The sequence below is a fragment of the Conger conger genome, chromosome 15 (genome assembly GCF_963514075.1).
Source record: "Conger conger chromosome 15, fConCon1.1, whole genome shotgun sequence".
NCBI lineage: Eukaryota > Metazoa > Chordata > Actinopteri > Anguilliformes > Congridae > Conger > Conger conger.
In genome coordinates this window covers 4,492,425-4,515,754 of record NC_083774.1, presented here as the reverse complement: position 1 = coordinate 4,515,754, position 23,330 = coordinate 4,492,425, and the positions used below count along the sequence as shown (strand labels likewise).

The window sequence follows — 23,330 nt, the reverse complement described above, 5'->3', positions numbered from 1 at the left end:
CCCAAAATGTTGGAAGCTTCCACTGTCGAAAGCCGAAAGCTGTACACTGAACAGCGGGGGCAGTGTCCCAGGTAAACTGAAGACGGACATTTTGAGTGCAAGCACGGGGACGGAAAAAAGAAACAAATTTACGGCGTCGGCCACACTGAAGCCCTTTCGCCCGACCCCCCCCCCCCCCCCGTTTCCGTATGAGGCCTGGAGGTAGAACGCGTACGGTCGCACCCTGAGCCCTAAAGCACGCCTATGCCTTTTGAGAGTAAACTTGAGCACACTGCCACCGCTGTCGCTCTGATGCCCAGCGGGACCGTGGCTACCTGCCCTGGGGGTGATCATCATCATCATCATCATCATCCCATGATTTAGGTTGCTGTGGGCGGTTGTGGGGGTTGGAAAAACACGTCTGTAGAATATTTTCCAGAAAACGCACGCACGCACGCACTGGGACACCTGTGCCATTACCTACGGAGGAGACTTGGGTCATAAAAACACACCGTTTACAGCATTTCAAAAGTGAGTATTTATTACACAATTTAAAAACTTATGTTTGACAGCTGCCTGCTTTTGGCAAGCGATGCGATTACATGTAAACTAACAACTAGAGGGGCTCATGAGGGGAAAAAAAACTGACACTCAAAAGACGCAGAGATCACTGCGACCCTAGAGGTCAGATTTGTGCTCAAGACGCAGGGCGCTGCCAATCAACTGCAGCAAAGGATCCTGGGAGCACATCTGCACTTCCTCTGTGTCTTTTTCCCCAATTTCTGAAAGCAAAGAACTATGTTTTTTTTTTGTAATATATATATATATACAACCACAACTGGACATGGTTCCTATATTTACATATTCATGTATAACGAGCAAAGATCAAAGTTGACACAGCGTGGTGTCTATGCCTTTCCCACAAAAAAATAAATAAACTGATGCCAGAAGGACAACAAAGAGGGGAAAAAACGTTTGACGACAGCATTGTGGTGCAGAGGTGCGAAGGCTTGGCTTCTCGTTTTAGGCTTCAAGGAATTTGAAAGGAATTTGCATCCAAACCTTTGTTTGACGTATCGGGGCCCAGTTTGCTTCAGTTAAGATTTGTATATGCATAAATGAGACGGTCATCCGCCAAGTTAACAAATTAATACCATTAAAGAATTTTAAAAAGATCTTCTTGCCACTATCCTCTACTCATGCTCTGAACACAAGAAACAACACCATGAATTGAGGATAGAAATTAACTCATTTTCTTTAGACACTCTACCACCCCCACCAGAATAATCAAAAGGACTGGCCTTTTTGAAATGCATTTAGACCAAATGGCTATAATGCATTTGGCCACTGATTAAGTGAGGGGATAGGAATATTGTTTGTGTCTGTACATGCGACTCCGAAATAAATTGATATGGAGGCTGGCAATGAACCCAAGGGGAAAGTGAGATGGCGGGGGTGATTTTGTGTGTGTGTGTGTGTGTGTGTGTGTGTGTGAGAGTGTGAGTGTGTGTGTGTGTGAGAGAGAGCGAGAGAGAGAAACAGGAGGAATTAATACCATCTTGGTAGGTTCACTGTGTTTTACTGACCCCACACAGACCACAACTGTAGACAAAATTAAATATTCAAGAATACAGTGCTGTCATCTTCCTTTAAAATATCTACAACAAGGGGAGGGAAAGAAAAAAGAAAAAGAAAAAAAAGGCAGAGTTCTCAAAGCCCTTGTGTGTCCTACAGGTCTTCCTGCACATAAACTCAGATTAAAGTTGAACTGTAAAAGAACAGCAAAGAGGATATGAACAGACATTGCCTGGATAGGAGGCAGTCTTCCCATGACTGACAACTGAAGGCTAGTCTTCGGTGGGCGGAGTTTCAGGGGTCAAATGAGGAGATGGTGGTCTGACAGGTATAAGCCAGCCATTGGGGGGGATCACTGGGCCAGTGGAGAAGAGTGTCTTCCCCCCCAAAGAACCGTTGAAAGCTGGCCTTCATGGGGTGACGCACCTCAGGACCAAATGGGCAGGCGGGGTGGTCTTCCCCCAAATTGACAGCTGAAATCTTTTCAGGGGATCACTGGGCCAATGGAGAAGGTGATGCTCCTTGACTGGCAGCCGGAGGCTGGCCTTCAGGGGGTGTCCGGCTCCTTGGCCTTCCCGCCGTCGTCTTTCTTGTGTTTCCTGGTGTGTTTGTACTTGTCCACGTAGGCCTTCACCAGATTGGCCACCTTCACCGGGTTTATCTCCCCACTTTTGCTGTGGCACACCTGGAAAAGAATGCCACAAAGAGAACGGGCGTATGAACGTTACATCAGTTATTGAGCTGACGCTTTTATCCAAAGCGACTAAGCAGGGGGCACTCCACCCTGGAGAGATCTTGGGCCAAACAGCTGATCTTATTGTGGCTACACTTGGGTTTAAACCACCAACCTTCTGGGTCCCAGTCATGCACCATAGTCACTAGGCTACAGGCTGCCCCTAAGAATTGTTTGTGTTTGCATGGAGTCTGTGGATTCTTGCCAATTTTTGCTTGTATGCACATTCACGAGTGCGTGCGTTTCCGCTTGCGTCTTTTGAGTGCACGTGTGTGAATACTACCAATGCCCTTGTCCCCCTGGGGTTGCCGGACAGAGATCTCTGCCCGAGTCGGACGTGCGTACCTTCTGCACGGCTTTGCGCAGGATGTCTTTGTACTCGTCTTTGGTGATGCTCCTCTTCTGGTAGAAGGGCTTAATGGCCAGCTTCACTTCCTCAATGGCTCGCTCCTGCATGTGCAGCTTCTTCATGTACTGCGGAGGGGGGGGGGGGGGGGGGACAACGGCCCAGACGTTTTATTAAACCGGCACCCGACCGCAGCAAAGTTGCGTATGAACGTATAGCCCCTCGGCCCGACCCGGGATGCTACCGGAGCAGCGATCCGAGCGTGGTACAGCCTTTCCGAGCGGGGAGAACACCCGATCACCACGATGACGACTCAAACTCGCAAATCTGAGATCAGCGCGAAACCACAACGGCTGTCGCCAGACGCTGCCTGCTTCTGCTTCCGTTACCGTGCGGTCAGGTCACTTGACTTCACGCAGAACCGCACAACTATATCTGGAGAGTCTTGTTATACGCTACGCTCAATATGACTAGCGGTGATGTCCTCACAGAAGAGCACTCTTCCCCCCCAGCCCCCACTCCTCTACTCTGCGCATTCTGAAGGAGTCCGTCGTTTACTCCCTCTGCCCTCCGAGGCATTTAGCAGCTACTCCCATCTCAAAGCGACCAACACGGCTTTGCATTCTCCCCATCGTCCATGCGTACAGCTGGATGTATAACTGAGGCAATTCGGGATCCTCAAGTTCCTCAATCAAAAGGAATGACCTTCAAAACTTCAGAGCCCAATTCCCCGACCGTTAAACTACATTGCCATGCTCTACTATGTTACAGTATACACTCCCAGCATGGATCATCAAATCGTAGTCCTCGAGGGCCAAGAAATGCTGGTTTGCCACCCTCCCCTACGAAGCAAGGTGTGAAGAGGGTCTGGCCAGCACTAGAACTAATTGTAATTACCCCAAAAAAAAAAAGAAAAAAGGGCTGGATTTGGATTCGAGGGCCAGCCTTGATGATCCAAGGTACATTACATTACATTAATGCCATTTGGCAGACGCTCTTATCCAGAGCGACGTACAGTTGACCAAGCGGGAGACGATCCTCCCCTGGAGCAATGCAGGGTTAAGGGCCTTGCTCAAGGGCCCAACGGCTGTGCGGATCTTATTGTGGTTACAGCGGGGATCGAACCACCGACCATGCGGGTCCCAGTCCCATGCACCTTAACCACTGGGGCTGCAGGCCGCCCCTGTATAGATGTTCACCTTCCTTAGTGCCTCACCGTGGTTTCCTGGGATTCCTCCTTGGTTTTTGACCCTCCCGGTGTGGGGTCCTGCACACCTGTCTGGACTTGGGATCCGGAAGGCCCAGCAGAGGGCACCGCGGCCATTGGCCCTTTCTTGGTCACATGGGTGGCGGTTTCCCCCAGTGGCACCGCAGCTGGCTGGGCAAATTCCTGTAAAAGGCCATCGGTGTGGAGGTAAGTATGAAACAAATGAGTCAGGCCCACAACCTAGGACTGTGCAATGGTCTGAGACCTGGTGGTTGTGAGCTTGAATCCCAAGTGGGACAATGTTTATGCAATTACACTCCAAAAACTTTTTTTTAATGATCGCATGAAAATTGCATGCAAAGCTGTTGCTAAGGTAAGTAAAATGTATTCCTTTAACTTACATTTAAAATTTAAGGTGACATGACATATTGTGGATGAAGTGTACAGCTGCACAGTGGAAAAAGTGGTAAATGGTACTTTCGCCCACATATCTTGCTTTTTTCCTTGCAATAGGCATTAATAACATGTACTTTCCCACAGCTGGTCAATATGGCCAGTCAGTATATACTGTTGAATGGAAATTATTTATAAATATCTGAGTTAACCAGGAAGTAAGTAACTCCAACAGTTTCAATTTCTCAGCCACTGACTTTTACTTTCATTTACTCTGAAACGGTTTCCTGATCTGGTTCCAGTTTCTATCACATGACGTGTCTTCTTTTACAACTCTCACAGCCTTCCAGGAAATGTGTGGTTCTCCCAACTCAACACTGCCATCTTGTGACTGACTAAGTTCACTACAATCCAGTGGAGTGACTCAAAAACCGAGAAACGTCTGCAACAGATACTCAAATCGGGCCCTCCACTCCCAAACCCCAGGTAATGGTAATTAACTGAACAGGGCTCTACAAACACAAGGATCTTTACCAGGCACACAAGACTCCAAACCATATTAACAAACAGTACTTCAAATACTTTGAAACTGTTTTGGTGAAACTTTAAAGCACCTCTGCGTATATGCTGTCCAAAAACACAACAATATTAAAGATGAACCAGTGCTGAATATTGCTGAAAAGCAATATTCAGCAAATGTTCAGTATTCTGCAGGAGTTTTACTGGAGCTCAATGGTTTAAAGCGTTTAAAGTAATCATGCAATCTGGTCTGGGCTCACAATTGCTGTGAAGGTTTGTCTGGTCAGGCTGGTGTTTTGCATACCTGTTTCTGCTCTGAAGTCAGGCTGAAGTTGGCGGATTTTCGAGATCCCTCTTTCAGACTCTGCTTCAACTTGTTGAGCTCTGGAACGTGGGGAATATTCAACAGTCATTTTCATGACCAGGTCCCCCCCCCAATAATTAACATCAGTGACAATGAGAAGTTAATCAAAGTCCTATTCAAACCCATAGGAACATGTGCCTCAATGCAAACTGGAATCCAAACTGGAATCCAGTATCTTAGCAGGGCAAACTACCCAAGAGGTCCTCCTGCTAATCATTATGACATCCAATGAGACACATCCAATGCACCACTTACTTCCAGTTTTCTCCACGGGGGACTGGTCTGCATCCTGAAGGTTCCAGGTGACCCTCTTGCCCGCGGGTTTGGGTTTGGCGCTGGCCGTGACTGGAACGGGCTCCACTTCAGGCTTGACCGCTACCGGGGGCACATCCGGAACCGCTGCGCCCGAGGTCAAATCCCTTTCCTGGGTGGACTCAGCCTTTCCTCCTTTTACAAAGTCCAGGCAGTCTAGGATGTAGTCCACGTTGATGTCTTCGTCTGTGGAAAGCTCCTCCTTTTCCTGTTTCACCAGGTCGGTTTCGGGTGGAAGTATGTCCTCGGTGGTCTCTTCCGCATACTCTAAAGCAAGGATATTCAGGGCCGGCACCCCCTCTTGGCCGTCCTCCAAAGCAGGGCCTGGCTCCCATTTAACCGCCTGGCAGGATGACACCGCAGATGGTTCAGGCAATACCAGCACCGTTTCGCTTGCTCTCTCCATAACCGCCTCAGTCTTCAGCTCAGTTTCGGTAATCGCCCTTTCCTGGTTCCTCTTCTCCTCATCTTTTCTCTCGTCTTCTTGAGCCATGATGGGCCATTCCTCATCCATACCAACGGAAGTGGGTTCGCTCTTGCAATCCTTAAGTGTGCTCTCACCTTTAACAGGGCCAAGAGGTCTGAGCAATTTGCTACCAGTCTCTTCAGGTTCATTCTGCTCCTTGATCTCAATATGAGAAAAGAGCTTGACATTTTCAGTGTCCTCTTTATTCACCTCCCTCTCTGCCCTCACACTGGGTGAGGTGGGCCTTTTGTCACTTTCTATGGGGTGCTTCTCTTCTTTCACCGAGCTGAGAGACGCCGATGTTCTCTCTCCGGTTTCACTCAGGCCCCCGTCTTTGAGAGGGACGGCCGTTTCCACTTTAATTACTTTAGGCTCGTTCTCTCTGACCGCGCCGAGGGCGGGGGCCCTTTCGGCTTTAACCGCCGGTTCCTTTTTGGATTTGCTCTCCACTTTGATAGAGCTTGATAGACTGACTATTTTTTCCCTCTTCTCCTCTTTGGAGTCCCTGGCGTCTCTGGGATCCGATGCGGGGTATCTTGTTTTCGGAGCGCTCCTGAGCGCCGCCGAGTGAGAGCCTTGCGATGGGCGGGCTTCACTTCTTTTCTCTCTGGACCGTGACCTCCCTCGTCTCCGATCCTTTGACCTCGACCGACCTCTGTCCTTTGACCTGGAAGTGGATTGCGACCACTTCCAGTCCTTCCTCCTCTCTCTGGATTGGGACCGTGATCTCGACCGCGACCTGGACCTTGATCTGGAACGCGACCGACCTCGTCTCTTGTCCTTCGACTCTCTACTCCTTCTGTTCTCCCTGTGGGAGTATCTCTCACGACTATCGTTCCTGTGTTTCCTCCTCCTCGACCGTTCTTCACTGGTAGAGCGAGACCGCCTTCTGTCTTTTGACCGCGATCGAGACCGCGACCTTCGCCTGTTCCCCCTCGACCGCTCGGAGGCATCGGAGTTTGAGCTGTCCGATGGGGATCGCGTCCTCCTCCTTTCCTTGGAGTGTGAACGTCGGGTACGCTTTGTCTGGCTCTTGCCTCCCACCTCTGTCTTCCTGCGCTGGGAGTCCGGGCTGCACGAGGAGGACCTGCGCTCCTTCGACCGCTTAATCCCGCCAGACGGCCGATTCCTTTCTGCAGAAGACCGCGACTTTGATCTCGACCGGGACTTTGATCTTGAGTGATGGTTCTTGGGCGCCTGTTTCTGCTCAGATTTGACATTCTTATTGTGGTGGCTAGAGGCCGAACTGGACCGGGACCTTGACTGGAAGCGAGATCGCTTTGCAGGCAGAAGGTTCTGCTTTGTGGGCTCTGTTCCTTTGGCGGCTGCATCGGCCCGCACTTCAGATGTAGGCTGGGTGCTCAACTCGTCAGACTTGGATGTTTTCTGCACACGTTCAAGCTCCTCCTTCACCTGCACACCTTGTGGTACCACCTCCTCTATGCCTGCCACCTCCACACCATCTGGCACCTTCCCATCCAAGCCTTTCACCACCTCCTTCACTGCCCGACCTTCTGGCTGCCGTTCCTCCTCCTCCTCCTCCTCCTCCTCGATGCCTTCTGGCTCCTCTTTCACCTCCACCCCTTCTGGCTGCTCCTTTCCCACCACACCTGGGCTGTCATCCACGTCCATGAGCTCACCATCAATATCCATCGCATCACCGTCCAGTGTTTCCTCTTTAATACGGTGGCCAGTACACTCCCCGTCGTATGTCGATTCCGACCCGGAGGGTTGACCTCTCTTTATCGCCGGCTTGGAGACCTGGGTCACGCCGCTTGCGTTCTCGACCTCGGGGCCGCTGTCGGATCCATCGGAGCCCGAGCCTGTCGGGTCGAAGGGGTCGTAGAAGTTGGTGGCGCTGGTGCTCTCCTTGCTCTGCGAGCGTGCGGATGACAGCAGCAGCCGTTTGTTCTTTAGCCGCTGCTTCCAGGAGTCGTCCTTCGCGGGCTCCAGGGGGTTGGTGAACGACCCCGCGGCGGCCAGTCGCCGGGCGTGCCAGGAGTTTGCGCTGGCGTTGATCCGGAAACTGACCGTGGAAGAGGTAGAGGAAGTGGAACCGCTGGCGTTGGCGGGGGAGCTGGAGGAGGAGGAGGAGGAGGAGAAGGTGGAGGAGTGGGACAGGGCAGACGAGGTGCCTGCTCCTTCCTGCCCTGATCTCCCACTGCCCTGCACTCGCCCCTGGTTATCCCTGGAGGCCCCCTGATCCACGGCTTGCTGACGTCCCCTGGTGCCTGCCAGGCTGTTCATACAGGAATCGGGGAACCCATTGTTACTGCCTCTGTTCTCGTCTCTCGACTCCCTCCTGATCTTTGGGATCCGGGGCAGAGCGGAGACGTCCACCCACACCGGTTTGGGCAGGGGCTTTTTTACTGGGCCCGTTTCCATCGCCATGGCCACTGCCATTGGCTCCCTCCCTCTGAAAGCACCACTGAGGTGACTCCCAGGAGAGCCGGTTCTGGGGGGCAGACCCGGGGTGGGGCGGGGACGGGGCTGAGCATCTCTCGGCGTGTCGGCGTGCAGAGGGGGAGAGTAGCCCGGTCGAGGGGAAGTGGGTAGGGGTGAGAACGAGCTGGACAATGAGGAGGGCCGGCCTGGGAGGATGCAGGGTGGCCCAGTATCACCGCTGCCGCCACAGGGGCTAGTTCCGGACCATGGAGGCGTTCCCGCATGGGTACCTGCTGCAGGCGAACAAGCACTCCCAGAAACCCTTGAACTGCCAGCCTTCGGAGACGGTACACTAACTGAAAAAAACAAACCAAAAAAAAAAAAAAGACAATGAGTTTGCACAATAGGGCAATTGCATATCGTTGCATGTACTTGATGGGAGGCATTAACATTTTAAAGAGACAGTACTCTGACATCTAAGATGATTTGCTTCAGTGGTAAATGCTAATTCGCAACATCTGCCGCCAGATGTATCATTTGTAGACTATTGCCAATTATACTTCTACAGTACGCATACCAGTACATGTAGGTGAGAGAAATTACAAAGAAAATGCAGATTCATGTTGTAATTACCCTCACAGGAGTGACGTTATTCTAGCGCTATTTGAACATGTTTACCACCATACCCACCAGGTTTGATGGCCTTCAGAGTGCCGTCTCTGCGGATGACCACATCCGAGCTGTCCATCATCAGTATGCTCTGGCCGGACATGATGCTGCCCAGCAGGTCTGGGACAGGAGCAGCCTCTGCATCCACCTCCCGCGCAGGGATACCAAGGCCCCGCCTACAATGTCAATGTCAATCAGTGCGGTAACCATGGCAGTTACCCCCATAACCCCGCCCAATGGCTGTACAACTGCTATTATGGAAATGCATCAATTGCTCATGTGACTATGGCCATTAGTCCTGTAACCATGGGAATCAGCCCTATAGCCACACCCATTACCTGTGTCATCACATCTATCAGACCAGCAACCATACCAGTCAGACCACAGCTCAACAACATTGGAGGAAGGGGTGGGGGGGGGGGGGGGGGTTGCTCTTACCTGGGGAGGCCAACCGGGATTGGTCGAGCCACAGGTTGGTGGGAGCGTAGGGCGGAGCGAGAGAGGCCCTGCCTCTTTACTGCCACTGGGGAGGGGGGTCCTGAGGACTGTTCGTTCCTTTAAAACAAAAACACAGCAAGTGTTACTCCAGGAACACCACACGCCACGGCAGCATCAGTCAGATCAGACCTGGCACAGACCTAGAACAGTCCCAATCTCTCAGCACACATGTGTAGAAAGTAGACCATAGAAGCCTTTTTCCAAAGTTAACAACCACCAACTGTCACGTGCACGCTCCAGCCCTCAAAGAAACAGGACGTTCGATGCCCAGAATCTGATCTACAACAGTCCAAATCGCTCAGTGCCCAAGTTTAGAAAGTAGATCATAGAAGCCTTTTTGCCCGTGTCAGCGAGTGTCCGCAAGGTTTTTAACTCCCAACTTCTGCACTTTCCCAGGAACAGATGAAGTCAAGTCCAACGTTAACCACCGCTCGCGACGGATTAACCACGTGCACGCTCCAGCTCTCAAAAAAAAATGCCCGGAAACTTCTGGAAGCGGGCGGCGCAGAGCGTCGGCGTGCTCGTCGTTAGCGGGGCGGCCGCCCTACGTACTCGTCGTCGAAGGGGTCCAGGTCGAAGGGGTCCCCGTAGACGGACAGGGAGGCAGCGCCGATGTCGGCCCGCATGCTGCCCAGACTCTGCTCGGTGGGGCGGTACACGGATGGGATGGAGGTGCTCCGGGACGGCTTGCCCAAACCCAGGCTCTTGGCGATGCGGGAGCGGGCAGTGGGCTCCTTCGTCACCTGCAGGGGAGGAGGGAGGGATTCAGAGGGGGGTGAGTCAATACCGCCATAACCAATTAATCGGGCTAGTCTGGGGCATTACCCCTATTATGAATTTGTGAGGTGGTTCAAAGCCCCTTACCACTACAGCTATTACTAGTTGATGAAGATAAAGAGGCAGGAGTCTGATGCATTATCTCTTTCACCGTTACAAATACTGCTATAATTAATTAATGAGGGGATCCGGAGCGGTTAGTATTCGCGTATTACGAACACTATGGCCATTTCTCTGTGTTCTAGAAACTCTTGTGTTGCATTCAATTACCAGTCCTGACGGTTACATCGGCATCAGAGTGTTCAGTCAAGAACATTCTAATCTCACAACTTTTAAAAGGGGTCAACGGAACTCCGGAACACTGCCGCCATTACTGCGGTTACTAATTGCCGGGGCGGGTCAGAAGCTCTCTCTCCTGCTACGTGGGCTGACATCGCGCCTTTGGTGCGTCTGTCCCGGGCGAGCGGCTGCTCACCAGCTTCCTGCGGGATTTAGTCCTCCTGGTGCGCCGCCGTCTCCGTCGCTTAACGCCCTTCCCTCTCGTCTTTCCCCCCATCTTTTCGCCCGTCTTCTCGTTTATCCGCGACACCTTGCTCCTGGTCTTCCTCCGTCTAACTGCAGCAGCGGGTCAAAACAACACGTTTCGTCATAACCATCCATCTGCTTCGCGAACTAAACTCTTATCCCACCACACAATATGGCTTAAATTTTCTACGTCCTATCCAGTACGTATTCCTCTTCATGAACTGAAGTAGTTCAGGCAGCAGTTGGACGTCATCCAGCAGAGATTTCAGCCTGCAAGCTCAAATGACTGCACTGTGGGCCTGTTTCACAAAGCAGGATTAAAGTTAGGTGGATAACTGCACTACGTAAAACCTGGACCCTTCCCAAATCTGGAACATCTGGACTGAAGTTTGTGAGTTTCTCGGCAGTTATCCAGCTATCTCAGTCATCCTTGTTCGTGAACCAGGACCATAACCATTGTGTGCCTGTGATATTTTCTTATTGACTAATATTGTGCAGGCAAAAGATACTCCCATGGGACAACTGCTGTGTGGTCTACGTTCCATTGCGTGGTTGTATTCACTTAATCAGCTAAACTAGACCATGAAAAGCATTAGCAACCATGTCAATTCCCCTCACCAGATTTAACTACTTAAATTTCTCAACAGTCGTCCCTTTGCAGGTTAACACGTACAAACCGTAAAACAAAGGCATCAAATGACACATTACATGTGCAAAGTATATGCCGTGAGGATCGAATCAGAGGAGAGAACACTGAAGATCTGAAATGAGATGATAGGTCAACAGCACCTTGCGTCAGAAGGGCAGTGATGTCAGTTACCTCTACATTTCACTGCCTGATCATTGCACGAGTGTTAACGTTGTAATTTGCATGGATACGTTTCTGCTAAACGGCAGTGTGATAAAAAAATCGACCGCTGATTTTATGCTTGGTTGTAAAACAATGACTGGCTAAGGTCCATGGGTAAAAACCCCCCCCCCCCAAAAAAAAAACAAGAGGTGTGAAAAGATTATTTTGATGACGGGCGTTACCGGTGCGGCGTCTCCTGCTGGTCCCGGGCCGAGGGGTGAGGTCGCGCACATACACGGCGGTGCTCAATCCTGCCACCACCGCGTTTATGGCATCGTCCAGCCAGGTGGACAACCTGGGAGCCTGCTGAGGGGAGGTAAGGGGCAAAACACCGTCACAACCACACCCAGCACCGTCTCAACCACACCAGCACCGTCACAACCACACCCAGCACCGTCACAACCACACCAGCACCATCACAACCACACCCAGCACGGTCACAACCACACCGTCACAACTACACCCAGCACGAGCACCGTCACAACCACACCCAGCACCGTCACAACCACACCCAGCACCGTCACAACCACACCCAGCTCCGTCTCAACCACACCCAGCACCGTCACAACCACACCAGCACCGTCACAACCACACCCAGCACCATCACCGTCACAACCACACCAGCACCATCACAACCACACCATCACCGTCACAACCACACCCAGCACCGTTACAACCACACCAGCACCGTCACAACCACACCAGCACCGTCACAACCACACCCAGCTCCGTCACAACCACACCAGCTCCGTTACAACCACACCAGCACCGTCACAACCACACCAGCACCGTCACAACCACACCCAGCACCATCACCGTCACAACCACACCAGCACCATCACAACCACACCATCACCGTCACAACCACACCCAGCACCGTTACAACCACACCAGCACCGTCACAACCACACCAGCACCGTCACAACCACACCCAGCACCATCACCGTCACAACCACACCAGCACCATCACAACCACACCATCACCGTCACAACCACACCCAGCACCGTCACAACCACACCCAGCACCATCACAACCACACCGTCACAACTACACCCAGCACCGTCACAACCACACCAGCACCGTCACAACCACACCAGCACCGTCACAACCACACCCAGCACCGTCACAACCACACCATCACAACCGCACTGTTGTGATGGCGTTTCCTCAACAGCGCACGGGAATTGACAATAAACGTGGTACGATCGGCCATGGAATTGGGAGAAATCAGAAGCGAAAATCTCTGCGCTGTGCGCGGCGGACCTCGGCCGGGGCGCGTGCCTGTGTGATGCGGTTCCGGTTGACGTTGGCCCGGACCCTCTCGCTCTGCTGCGTGCGGGCGATGGCGCGGGTCGGCCCCGCCGCAGACGCCCGCGTTCGGCGGCTGGTGGTGGGGATCACGTCCCCCGCCCCAACTGCAGCGGACGCACCTGAGGGTAACCACGGAGACACAAGATCAACCCCCGGATTGCAGTAAGCCCTGTTTGTAATTTTTTTTTGGGAATATCCAATCGTTCCAACTCTCGCTATCAATTCCAGAGAGTGTTATAGAAGTGTGTTACCTCCTTTGAAACTGAGTGCTTAAAGAAGTCCACAACTGAATTCCATTCAACTTTTTAGCAACCTTACCCATAATCCAAATATGAGTGGCTATTCACAATGAATGGAAGATCTGCTTATTGCTGCTACCATTAATTTGTGTAAAACATGAAGTGTTACGGCTAATGGTGACCAGTGCCATTAGCCAGGCCAAAACGGTCTTGGCTCATACCACCACCTGGCCCACATACCACCCCTCTGAACAGCATACTTCATGTCCCTTCATGTGGCCTGTAGCGTAGTGGTTAAGGTACATGACTGGGACACGCAAGGTCGGTGGTTCTAATCCCAGTGTAGCCACAATAAGATCCGCACAGCCGTTGGGCCCTTGAGCAAGGCCCTTAACCCTGCATTGCTCCAGGGGAGGATTGTCTCCTGCTTAGTCTAATCAACTGTACGTCGCTCTGGATAAGAGCGTCAGCCAAATGCCAATAATGTAATGTAATGTAATGTGGACGTTCTACTTGCTGGTTTAAAACCTCTGTTACCAGCTCAACCCCCCTATAGTCGGGTATAGATTTCTTCCCATCGGGAGTTTTTTTTTCTTCTTCTCACCACTGTTACAGGGTTTTACTGCACACTAGGGAGTTGTTTTATTTACCTTCTGTTACTCTGTAAAGTGTCTTTGTGACAAGTGAAAAGCGCGATACACATCAAATAGTAGGGCGGCCTGTAGCGTAGTGGTTAAGGTAAATGACTGGGACAGGCACAATAAGATCCGCACAGCCGTTGGGCCCTTGAGCAAGGCCCTTAACCCTGCATTGCTCCAGGGGAGGATTGTCTCCTGCTTAGTCTAATCAACTGTACGTCGCTCTGGATAGGAGCGTCTGCCAAATGCTAATAATGTAAAACTGACTTTACTTGACTTGACCAGATCGGATTACCTGAGCGGCCACTGTTGGGGGAACATTGCGGGCAGAACCACTCTTCCACGGGGACTGCGTTCAGCGGAGGGGTCAGGCACTCCATGTGGTACCTACCACGGCACAGGAGAACAGGAAGGGGTAAACCTGCGGCCGCGTCACTAGTGGGAGGTATAGCCGACTAAAACCCTCCCATCCCCGGCCGATATTCGAGCCAGTTGAATGTCACCCTGCGTGGCTGTTAGCACGAGCACAGTCTGGATTCAATACCATATTTTTAATACCGTGCGGAACCTACCATGACACACAAGAACAGGTTCACGGTTTGAGAATAAAACTCAAACTGACATCAGGCATCACTGCCTCACCCAAAGGTGAACACTTCCTTATCGGTGCATAAAAAAATGTTCCATTATCTTTACCACAGAAAAAGGGAAAAGAGACAAAACGGACTTTGGCCGAAACGCTAAAAATATGCCTAAACTAAATGGTGTGAAACTGAAGTTAGTCCATACATAGGGACAAATGGAACACCATTGGCTGAACCTGCAATTGTGAAATACAACTGGGCTCACTGTTAGCAATGGTTAAATATGATTGGCCCACAATACAATACTGAAATACAACTGGGCTCACTGTTAACAATGGTTAAATATGATTGGCCCACAATACAATACTGAAATACAACTGGGCTCACTGTTAACAATGGTTAAATATGATTGGCCCACAGTACAATACTGAAATACAACTGGGCTCACTGTTAACAATGGTTAAATATGATTGGCCCACAGTACAATACTGAAATACAACTGGGCTCACTGTTAACAATGGTTAAATATGATTGGCCCACAGTACAATACTGAAATACAACTGGGCTCACTGTTAACAATGGTTAAATATGATTGGCCCACAGTACAATACTGAAATACAACTGGGCTCACTGTTAACAATGGTTAAACATGATTGGCCCACAGTACAATACTGAAAGGCGATTGGCTCACCCCGCATCGCAGCCGTCGCACAGCAGCAGGCGGTCTTCGCGGTCACTCTGACCGCACACCTCACAGTTAGTGTGGTCCAGCTCCGGCTCCTCCACCACCTGACCCGCCTTTGCTGGCTTCTGCAGGGTGATCTGCACACACACACACACACACACACACACACACACACACACACACACACACACACACACACACACACACACACACACGCGCACAGGCGCACAGGCGCACACACACACACAGGCATAAGAGCACATCCTGCCTCCGAGCACCCCACACAGTACTACAGGAGAGTGCTAGCACTGACTCGAGGAGAGGCTTATCAGTCATTGACAACTGGGGGGTGTTTCCACGAAGCAGGCTGACTGAGGTTAAAACCCAGAACTAGCGCTCTACTGCCACTACCAGACTTGGGAGGGTTGCATGATTAACTTCGTAATCATGTTTTGTTATACAGGGCCCCGGCGCCTGGCAGTAATTATGGTGGGATGAGAACGCGTTTCACTTAATCTATTTGACAAGGTCAATGCACAGTAATAACATTTCTGTGAATGTCCAAGGGTGAGGCGATTTTCACCTGTAGACCTTGGGCTTCGTGTTTTTTGGATTGTGGCAGGAAGACCGGGTTATCCGGAAGAAACCCTTGCGAATACGGAGAGAACATTCAAACTCCACGCGGAGAGGATCCCGGCTGGCTGAGACTCAAACCCAGAGCCACCTCCTTAGCGAGGCATCCGTGCTAACCACTGTGCGAGTGTTCCACTGCTCTGACAGGATCGTGCTGAGGTGGAGGCCTGTAGTGTAGTGGTTAAGGTAACGGACTGGAACACGCAAGGTCGGTGGTTCGAATCCCGGGTGTAGCCACAATGAGATCCGTTTTTTTTTTTTCTCTCACCACTGTTACAGGGTTTTACTGCACACTAGGGAGTTGTTTTATTTACCTTCTGTTACTCTGTAAAGTGTCTTTGTGACAAGTGAAAAGCGCAATACACATCAAATAGTAGGGCGGCCTGTAGCGTAGTGGTTAAGGTAAATGACTGGGACAGGCACAATAAGATTCGCACAGCCGTTGGGCCCTTGAGCGTGGCCCTTAACCCTGCATTGCTCCAGGGGAGGATTGTCTCGTGCTTAGTCTAATCGACTGGAATTAATGAGGCTCGAACCCGGCACGATGGGAATCAACCTGCTCACATCTCAAGGCGAGGGATGTGACCAAGCTGACTCCGACCTCAGCCAGCAAGTCACAGTTCCACAACATGAATGTGGTTAGTAATCCAGCGTCGACCCTGGGAAGTGTGCGTGAAAAAAGGTCTGAATTCGTGACCTACCACTTTCTGAACTTTACCCCCGTGATTTTTCCTCACGCAGATTTTGTTGAAGACAATCCGGTCGACGGGACAGGAGTTTGCATTCTGAAAAGGGGAAAATGCCAGAGAGGAAGACGGTTAGTTTCCACCTGCGTGCGCTCTTTGTTCCAGTACATCCGTCATATGCAATTAGAAAGTGCAAGCACTCCCTGTCAAGTGTTCATGTCATGGCTCACAAGGCATCGTCTTGCATGGATCAGAATGCGAGTGATGGTGTCGGTTGTATTCAAACACCAATTTACAATTTAACCAGTCGGTCATGAAATAAAAATCAAAAAACTTTTGCGAGAGAGACCTAGAAAAACAGCAGCCCCAGAGTTTTACAACGTCAGCAAATTCTGAGAATACAATCACACTTAAAAAGGAAGCCTCCACAAAGTTACACTATTTTCAGAGATTTAAAAAAAACGGCCACATCTGACTAGCAATTAATCATTTTACTTAAAGGACCACTCAGTAATTTTGGTTGATAATTGACAAGAATTACACAGATGGTCACAAAGTAACTTGGAGGATCAATGTACTTTTAGCCTTTGCTACCGTTGCAGTTCCCATAACAGCACCATGGTAATGACACGTCCATCTCAGGAAGCTGGGCAAGGTCTATTTGGGAAAAATATGAGCTAACCACTCCTTTCGATATCTTAACTGACAAGTTGGCAACAAGTTCCTTTTGAAGAGCTTTCGTGGGGATTTTTATCATTATTTTATTAATAATTCTAACCTCTAGTGGCATGTCTTTTTTTCCCCTCATTGTCAGCAATTTGCATTTTATCCACGACTGAAATAACTGAGTGGGCCTTTAAGAAAATGCCCCAGTTTCAGTTGAGAGTTCAGGTATTCCTCAGACTATGGAGCGTGGTGTGTGAACATTTTCCAATCTCAGTTCTCATCCCAGGCACAGATGGGTAGACTACAGGTCTGAGAGTACATCAGTTCTCGAAAACAAATCCAGCTGTGTACAATCTACAACAGGTGTTGCCCAACCCTGTTCCTGGAGATCCATCTTCCCGTAGATTTTCACTCCAACCCTAACAAAGCACACCTCCTTCAACAGCTGGAGCAGGGCTGCCCAACCCTGTTCCTGGAGATCTACTGCCCTGTCAGTTTTTCGCTCCACAAAGCACACGCCTCACCCAGCGACTAGATCTCGTTGAGCTGCCGCGCTTTAGTCGATCAGGCGTGCCAAACTTAGGGCTGAAAATGAAAACTTTACAGGACGCCGAATCTTCGGGAGCAGAGTCGGACAGCCCCGAGCTCCTCTCGATGCTCGGGACCGCACCCACCTTGGACCACTCCAGGATGCAGTCCAGGCAGAAGTAGTGCGCGCAGCTCTCGGGCGTGGCCACCGGCTGCTCGTGGAAGGAGTTGAGGCAGATGGGGCACTTTTCCGCGTCTTCGTCCGAGCTGAGGTAGGACAGGTCGGCCGGGACTCCGCCCGTTGCTCCGCCCACGGCTCCTTCTAGCCCCGCCTTCGCTGCGTCGCGCCCCTCCCCTGTTTGACGCGTCGCACAAATGGAACGCGATCGAGCCAGGGGTGCCGAGTGGTGCCGGGAAGGGAATGCAGGGACACAGATGAGAAAGGCAATTAACGTGGCGAAATGAGGAGAACAGCACGTGCACTGAAACGGTCACCGTGACTAAGACGCAGTCACAGTGTTGAGTGTAGAAAGGAAGAAAAATCAAGGTATAGTCTCCCAAATGGTCTGCAATCTTCACGGCTGAAAACATTTTTACACACTTGTGAGTGGTAGTTTACCCCCCTTGTGATGGTGCGCCAATTAAACCCACACATCATTTGAAATCAATGAAAAACAACACTTGGGCAACAGACCGCCAATTTCCAGACGCACTTACCATCGCTGTCATCCTCCTCCTCTTCGTCTTCCTCCTCCTCTTCCTCGTCATCCTCTCCGTCCAGGTTCTCTTCGTCTTCCTCTTCTCCTTCATCATCATCATCATCATCGTTGTCGTCCCCACTTTCACTCTCTCCTGCCCCGGAATCACCCCGGCTCTCATCGCTGTCTTCCTCTGCGGGGGAAGACGAGGGGATTGCATCGTGGCGAAAACAAGAATACATCAACACCTGAAGGCGACACCCCAGTGACCACAACCTGGACAAATACTTCATCAGAAACTCTCTTAATGCTTTAGACACGCAACTAAAAAAAAAATCCTAAACGCAAAACAATAAAAACATATTTCATATAATTGCAAGTTTTGATAATCGCCTGCACATCCCTGACAATTAATCAGATTTTTACCAGTAACTAATTAGTATTTGACACAGGTCTGGGAGTGACATGAAGCCATAGCAGACTACTCATTACTACTGAATTAAGACTAAATTGAGAGATTAGAGAAAGCTGGGTCTCCTCCGTCCCGACAGCGCGATACAGTGTAACCGGTGTCGGGAGTGTTGGCAATTGGTCCCAAAATACTTCTACACCACGTCATTCTGCTTAATAATTTAAGTTCCCAGCTCTGTGCTGGTGCAATGTGTCTTAGGGACTGTGTCAAATCCACAAAGTTCCTTGAAAACGAACGTAGGGGGCGACATGGCTCAGGCAGTAAGAGCAGTCGTCTCGCAGACGGAGGGTTGCAGGTTCGATCCCCCGTCCGGGACTGTGTCGAAGTGTCCCTGAGCAAGACACCTAACCCCTAAAATGCTCCTGACGAGCTGGTCGGTGCCTTGCATGGCAGCCAATCGCCGTCGGCGTGTGTATGAATGGGTGAATGGAAAGGCGCTATATAAATGCCTGCCATTTACCATTTACGTGCTGAGAACGATCATTTAATTCACACTGAAATGGTCACCGTGATAGATCGTTGTCCCAACTGAGCGTAGAAGGAAGAAAAAAAAGAAAAAAGAAAAAAAAAAACAAGACAGAATGAACGGCCAACCATCCATAAGCTCACAAATATGCAATTAGGATGTTCTTTACTGAAGATTCTAATGCCAGTAATTGAAAGCAATGGAGTTCTAGAGCACCAAGTTTGAATTCTGGGGGAAAACTTTTTGAAATCCTCACGTGTTTACTTACTGTAATTATTTGGTTATGGGTTTCTACAGGTTTTATGTGATTAATTCACCGGCCCACAGAGCAAATTAAACAAGTCTCACCTTCGTCCGAGATGATAGACGAGACAGGCCGTTTGCCCCGTCGGTGGGAGGAGCTTCTGGCGATCAGCTCGTCCTGGCTGTCCTCCTCATCCATGGTCGACCATGAGCAACCCGACAGACCTGTAACACACGACCCCACAGACCTGTAATGAACAACCCCACAGACCTGTAACACACAACCCCACAGACCTGTAATGAACAACCCCACAGACCTGTAACACACAACCCCACAGACCTGTAACGCACGACCCCACAGACCTGTAATGAACAACCCCACAGACCTGTAACACACAGCCCTACAGACCTGTAACGCACGACCCGACCTGTAATCAACAACCCCACAGACCTGTAACGCACAACCCCACAGACTTGTAACGAACAACCCCACAGACCCGTGACAAACAACCCCACAGACCTGTAACGAACAGCCCCACAGACCTGTAACGCACGACCACACACACACACACACACACACACACAACAGACCTGGGACACACCCGACACCCGACACACACACACACACACACACACACACACAACCCAACAGACCCGACACACAAACACACGAACACACGAACACACGAACACACACACCCCGACCCTGCACTGGATCTTCTTCATAATACAGGATTTAATAAGTAGGCCCTTTTCCTTTTCATTCAAACAACTGTACTGTAACAAGGTCGGCAACCCTGGTCCTGGAGAGCCGCAGGGTGTGTTGGCTTTCGTTGTTAATTGGCATTAATTGATCAATGAAAGCCGTTGATTACACAGTTAACTCACCCCACCTGGTTTCTTGGGTCTGAATCGGCTGCTTATTTTAAGGTGGAGACGAAAGCCAGCACACCCTGCGGCTCTCCAGGACCAGGTTTGCCGACCCCTGACCTAAGTAGTGTCTCTGCCATCTTAGTCAAAAGTAAAAAAGTAAATAAATAAACATTAACAAATAAAAAAAACTTTCATCAGGCTCTGAACCTCACAGCACTGAGGCTTCCCAATTTCCTGGAACAAGTTTTGCCATTTAACTGATGAAAGCAAACTCAGCTGATGACCTACAGTCGCGTTGGGCAACTCCAGTCCTGGGAGGGCCCGTGTGTATGCAGGATTTTACTGGCACCAGTTACCCTCTCTCAATCAGCTAATTAGCCATAAGCGCCACGACCGATTCACTCGTAAATTAGACCACAACAAAACACTGCAAGACTATTTGTCGGCTGCCGTTTATATCGTGAAATGTGGCTACAAATGACAGATGATGTAAATTATTGGGCTAATTAAATAATTAGGAGGAGAAGTTGGCCTGAAACCCAGAAACAAATATGGCCCATCCCTAACCTGCGGTATAATAGTGGTTCCCAAACCCTCGTCACATGCACTCCCAGCTGGATACAGGTATTTCACGTGTTCCACCTGAAGCACACCAAATACCCAAGGAGAGGTTTGGGAACTACTAACATAAGGCTACCTCAGTTGATGTAAAACATTTTTCAAAATCAAGAATACAATTTCACAAGCGTTCCTTGCCAATACGAACCAAAAAACAGACACACAATAAGGCCTTATGCCCTGTTACATCTGCATTTCTGTGGTAATTGGGTTGATTGGCTTCCAATTGTGCAAATTACACACAATCCCTTGGGTAACACAATACACCTTTATTTAATGTTTTATGTAAGAGCACACTGGTTCTGAAAGCCAATAAGAGAGTATGGAGCACGGTATCCTTGACCACAAAAGGTAAACGTTGAGCCAAGACAATGGCGGACTCTAGGCTATATAAAGTAAAGAAACGCTACAACGGTACGGCGCCAGGATATCTCGTCCATGTCAATAGGGCATTTTTGCTGCTGTACGATTAAAAAAATATATATTTCATGGACACCAACAAATTAGTCATTTTATGTTTCAACTTGCAGAGCTATGGGCTAGTGTTACTAACGTACTGCTTCTGACACTGATAAAACTCTTCAGGGTTCCTGCTCGCACCATGCTGCTCGAAGCTACTACGAATGCCAACTATTGTAGGAACTGCTCTTGCGGACTCGCCCACGGCTTTGGTTAAAATATTACCAGCAACAAACTTCAACGTGGCCGTTTACTTTGCATAGTTTTTTTTCGTATTGCTCGCTTCACTAAAATAATAATTGAGCGTCAGTGTTTATCGTTAAATAGTAACTTGGCCAACTTTTATCTCAATTTAAAGCAGACAGACTGTGCTATTAACCCGTAAATCTAGCGAGCGTAGTAACATGGCTAAAAATAAATTCAAATTTATGAATAAAAGAAATGTATTGACAAAACGTCTCGTGGCTTGAAAATACATATGTTTACAAAGCCAATAGCACAACACAGCAGCCTGTCGCTAGGCTAGCATGCTAAATGCAAACAATGCGTTGAATTGTTGGCTCTGTTACAACCACTCGTCAGTATCAAACGAAAAACGCTCACAAAATGCAAAATAATGTTTACATGATCACATATTAGTGGGTTTACCCCAACACCGTGTCAAAACTGTGCAGCTAGCCGGTCACGAAAGCAGGCCTCTTGTGAACTGGCTAGCTAGCTGGCTGGCTAACTATCGTGTTGGGCAGAGCTAGCTAGCTCGGATCTAAATTCTACAAAAAGAACCAGGCAACGCATGTACCATTGTGCAATCAAAACATGCGTTAGTATTGACACACACAATGTTGAGTACGTGTGTTAACGCGTATGTTAAACACCTACCGAAATCAGTTTGTGAGCCTTATTTGAAGTATTCCGAAGTCCACGGTTTGTGCGTTGAAAGACACGACCGGCTGGAGATGGCGGAAATAGCCGAACGTGTCAAAATCATTGTAACACTCTTAAAGATATAGTGGGCCAATTTACATGTAGCTACTGAGTGACAATCCGCTTAAAAGTCCCTTCTGTCAATGTCTGATAATACTGGATTGGATACGATGAGTATTTCTAATTCAGTTCGGCACGTAGCCCTCTAAAGAAAATGTGTCTTCACGGGCTACTGAAAACTGATTGCTATGTTTAGCTGAGAAGATCCCTTCAAGTGGTTTTCTATGATAATTGTATGGCGGTGATATTTGTACATTCAGGTGGACGGTAGCGGGTCGCTTGAGCCACTGTGTGAAATGTGCTTGTGTGAAATGTGCTTTTGGCAGCTAGCCAAATCTAACAGCACGAACACAGAAACCTTTGTTTTCCCCTTGCACTAGCGGTAGGCTATTTCTAGACGCATAGAAATCAGTGCCTGAAAGTTGTTTCTTCCACAACTTTTTTTTTTTTTAAGAATATGCTCTTTGGATACATTTCTTCCCGAGGTCACATCAGCTAATTCAGAAATTAAGCATATTCAAAAAAGGGAAATTCATACTGTTTGTTTATTCATAATTTCTAATTGTATATATTTTTAATTATGCAAAGTGACTTACAGTTGATTAGACTAAGCAGGGCAGGGGATAATAACCCCCTGGAGAAATGCGAGGTTGAGGGCCTTGCTCAAGGGCCTAACAGCTGTGCATATCTTCTCGTGGTTACAGCAGGGCTTGAACCTTCCCCGGTCCCAGCCACTTGGCTACAGACTGCAAAATAAATAAATATATATATATATATATATATATATATATATATATATATATATATATATATATATTGAGTGTCATTTGGAATGTTTAGGTGGAAATTATATTCACCTTCGGACTTCACAATTTAATTCTAATTCTAATATAATTCTAAACATTATAAAAATAATCACTGGGATTATTAATCGTAAATGGTGGCGGA

General features: G+C 49.3%; 1 protein-coding gene across 5 annotated transcripts; it reads right to left on the bottom strand.

Annotated features, from left to right (window-relative positions):
* Nucleotides 1–1,542: 1,542 nt before the first annotated feature.
* On the bottom strand, nt 1,543–22,365 carry phrf1 (PHD and ring finger domains 1). Of its 5 annotated transcripts, none has more exons than XM_061221992.1 (18): nt 22,278–22,365; nt 19,554–19,673; nt 18,287–18,460; nt 17,716–17,924; nt 16,391–16,474; nt 15,063–15,193; nt 14,083–14,174; nt 12,863–13,029; nt 11,781–11,904; nt 10,699–10,838; nt 9,999–10,189; nt 9,387–9,503; nt 8,970–9,124; nt 5,372–8,635; nt 5,057–5,136; nt 3,850–4,023; nt 2,633–2,761; nt 1,543–2,239 (listed from the first exon to the last, which is right to left on the bottom strand). In XM_061221992.1, exons 2-18 carry the CDS (start codon nt 19,645–19,647, stop codon nt 2,102–2,104), a joined length of 5,463 nt encoding a protein of 1,820 aa, XP_061077976.1. In that variant the 5' UTR covers nt 19,648–19,673; nt 22,278–22,365; the 3' UTR covers nt 1,543–2,101. The 5 variants fall into 5 exon arrangements, with proteins under 5 accessions (XP_061077976.1, XP_061077979.1, XP_061077980.1 ...); XM_061221995.1 differs by having other exon boundaries at nt 11,781–11,901; XM_061221996.1 differs by having other exon boundaries at nt 12,881–13,029.
* Nucleotides 22,366–23,330: the final 965 nt, after the last annotated feature.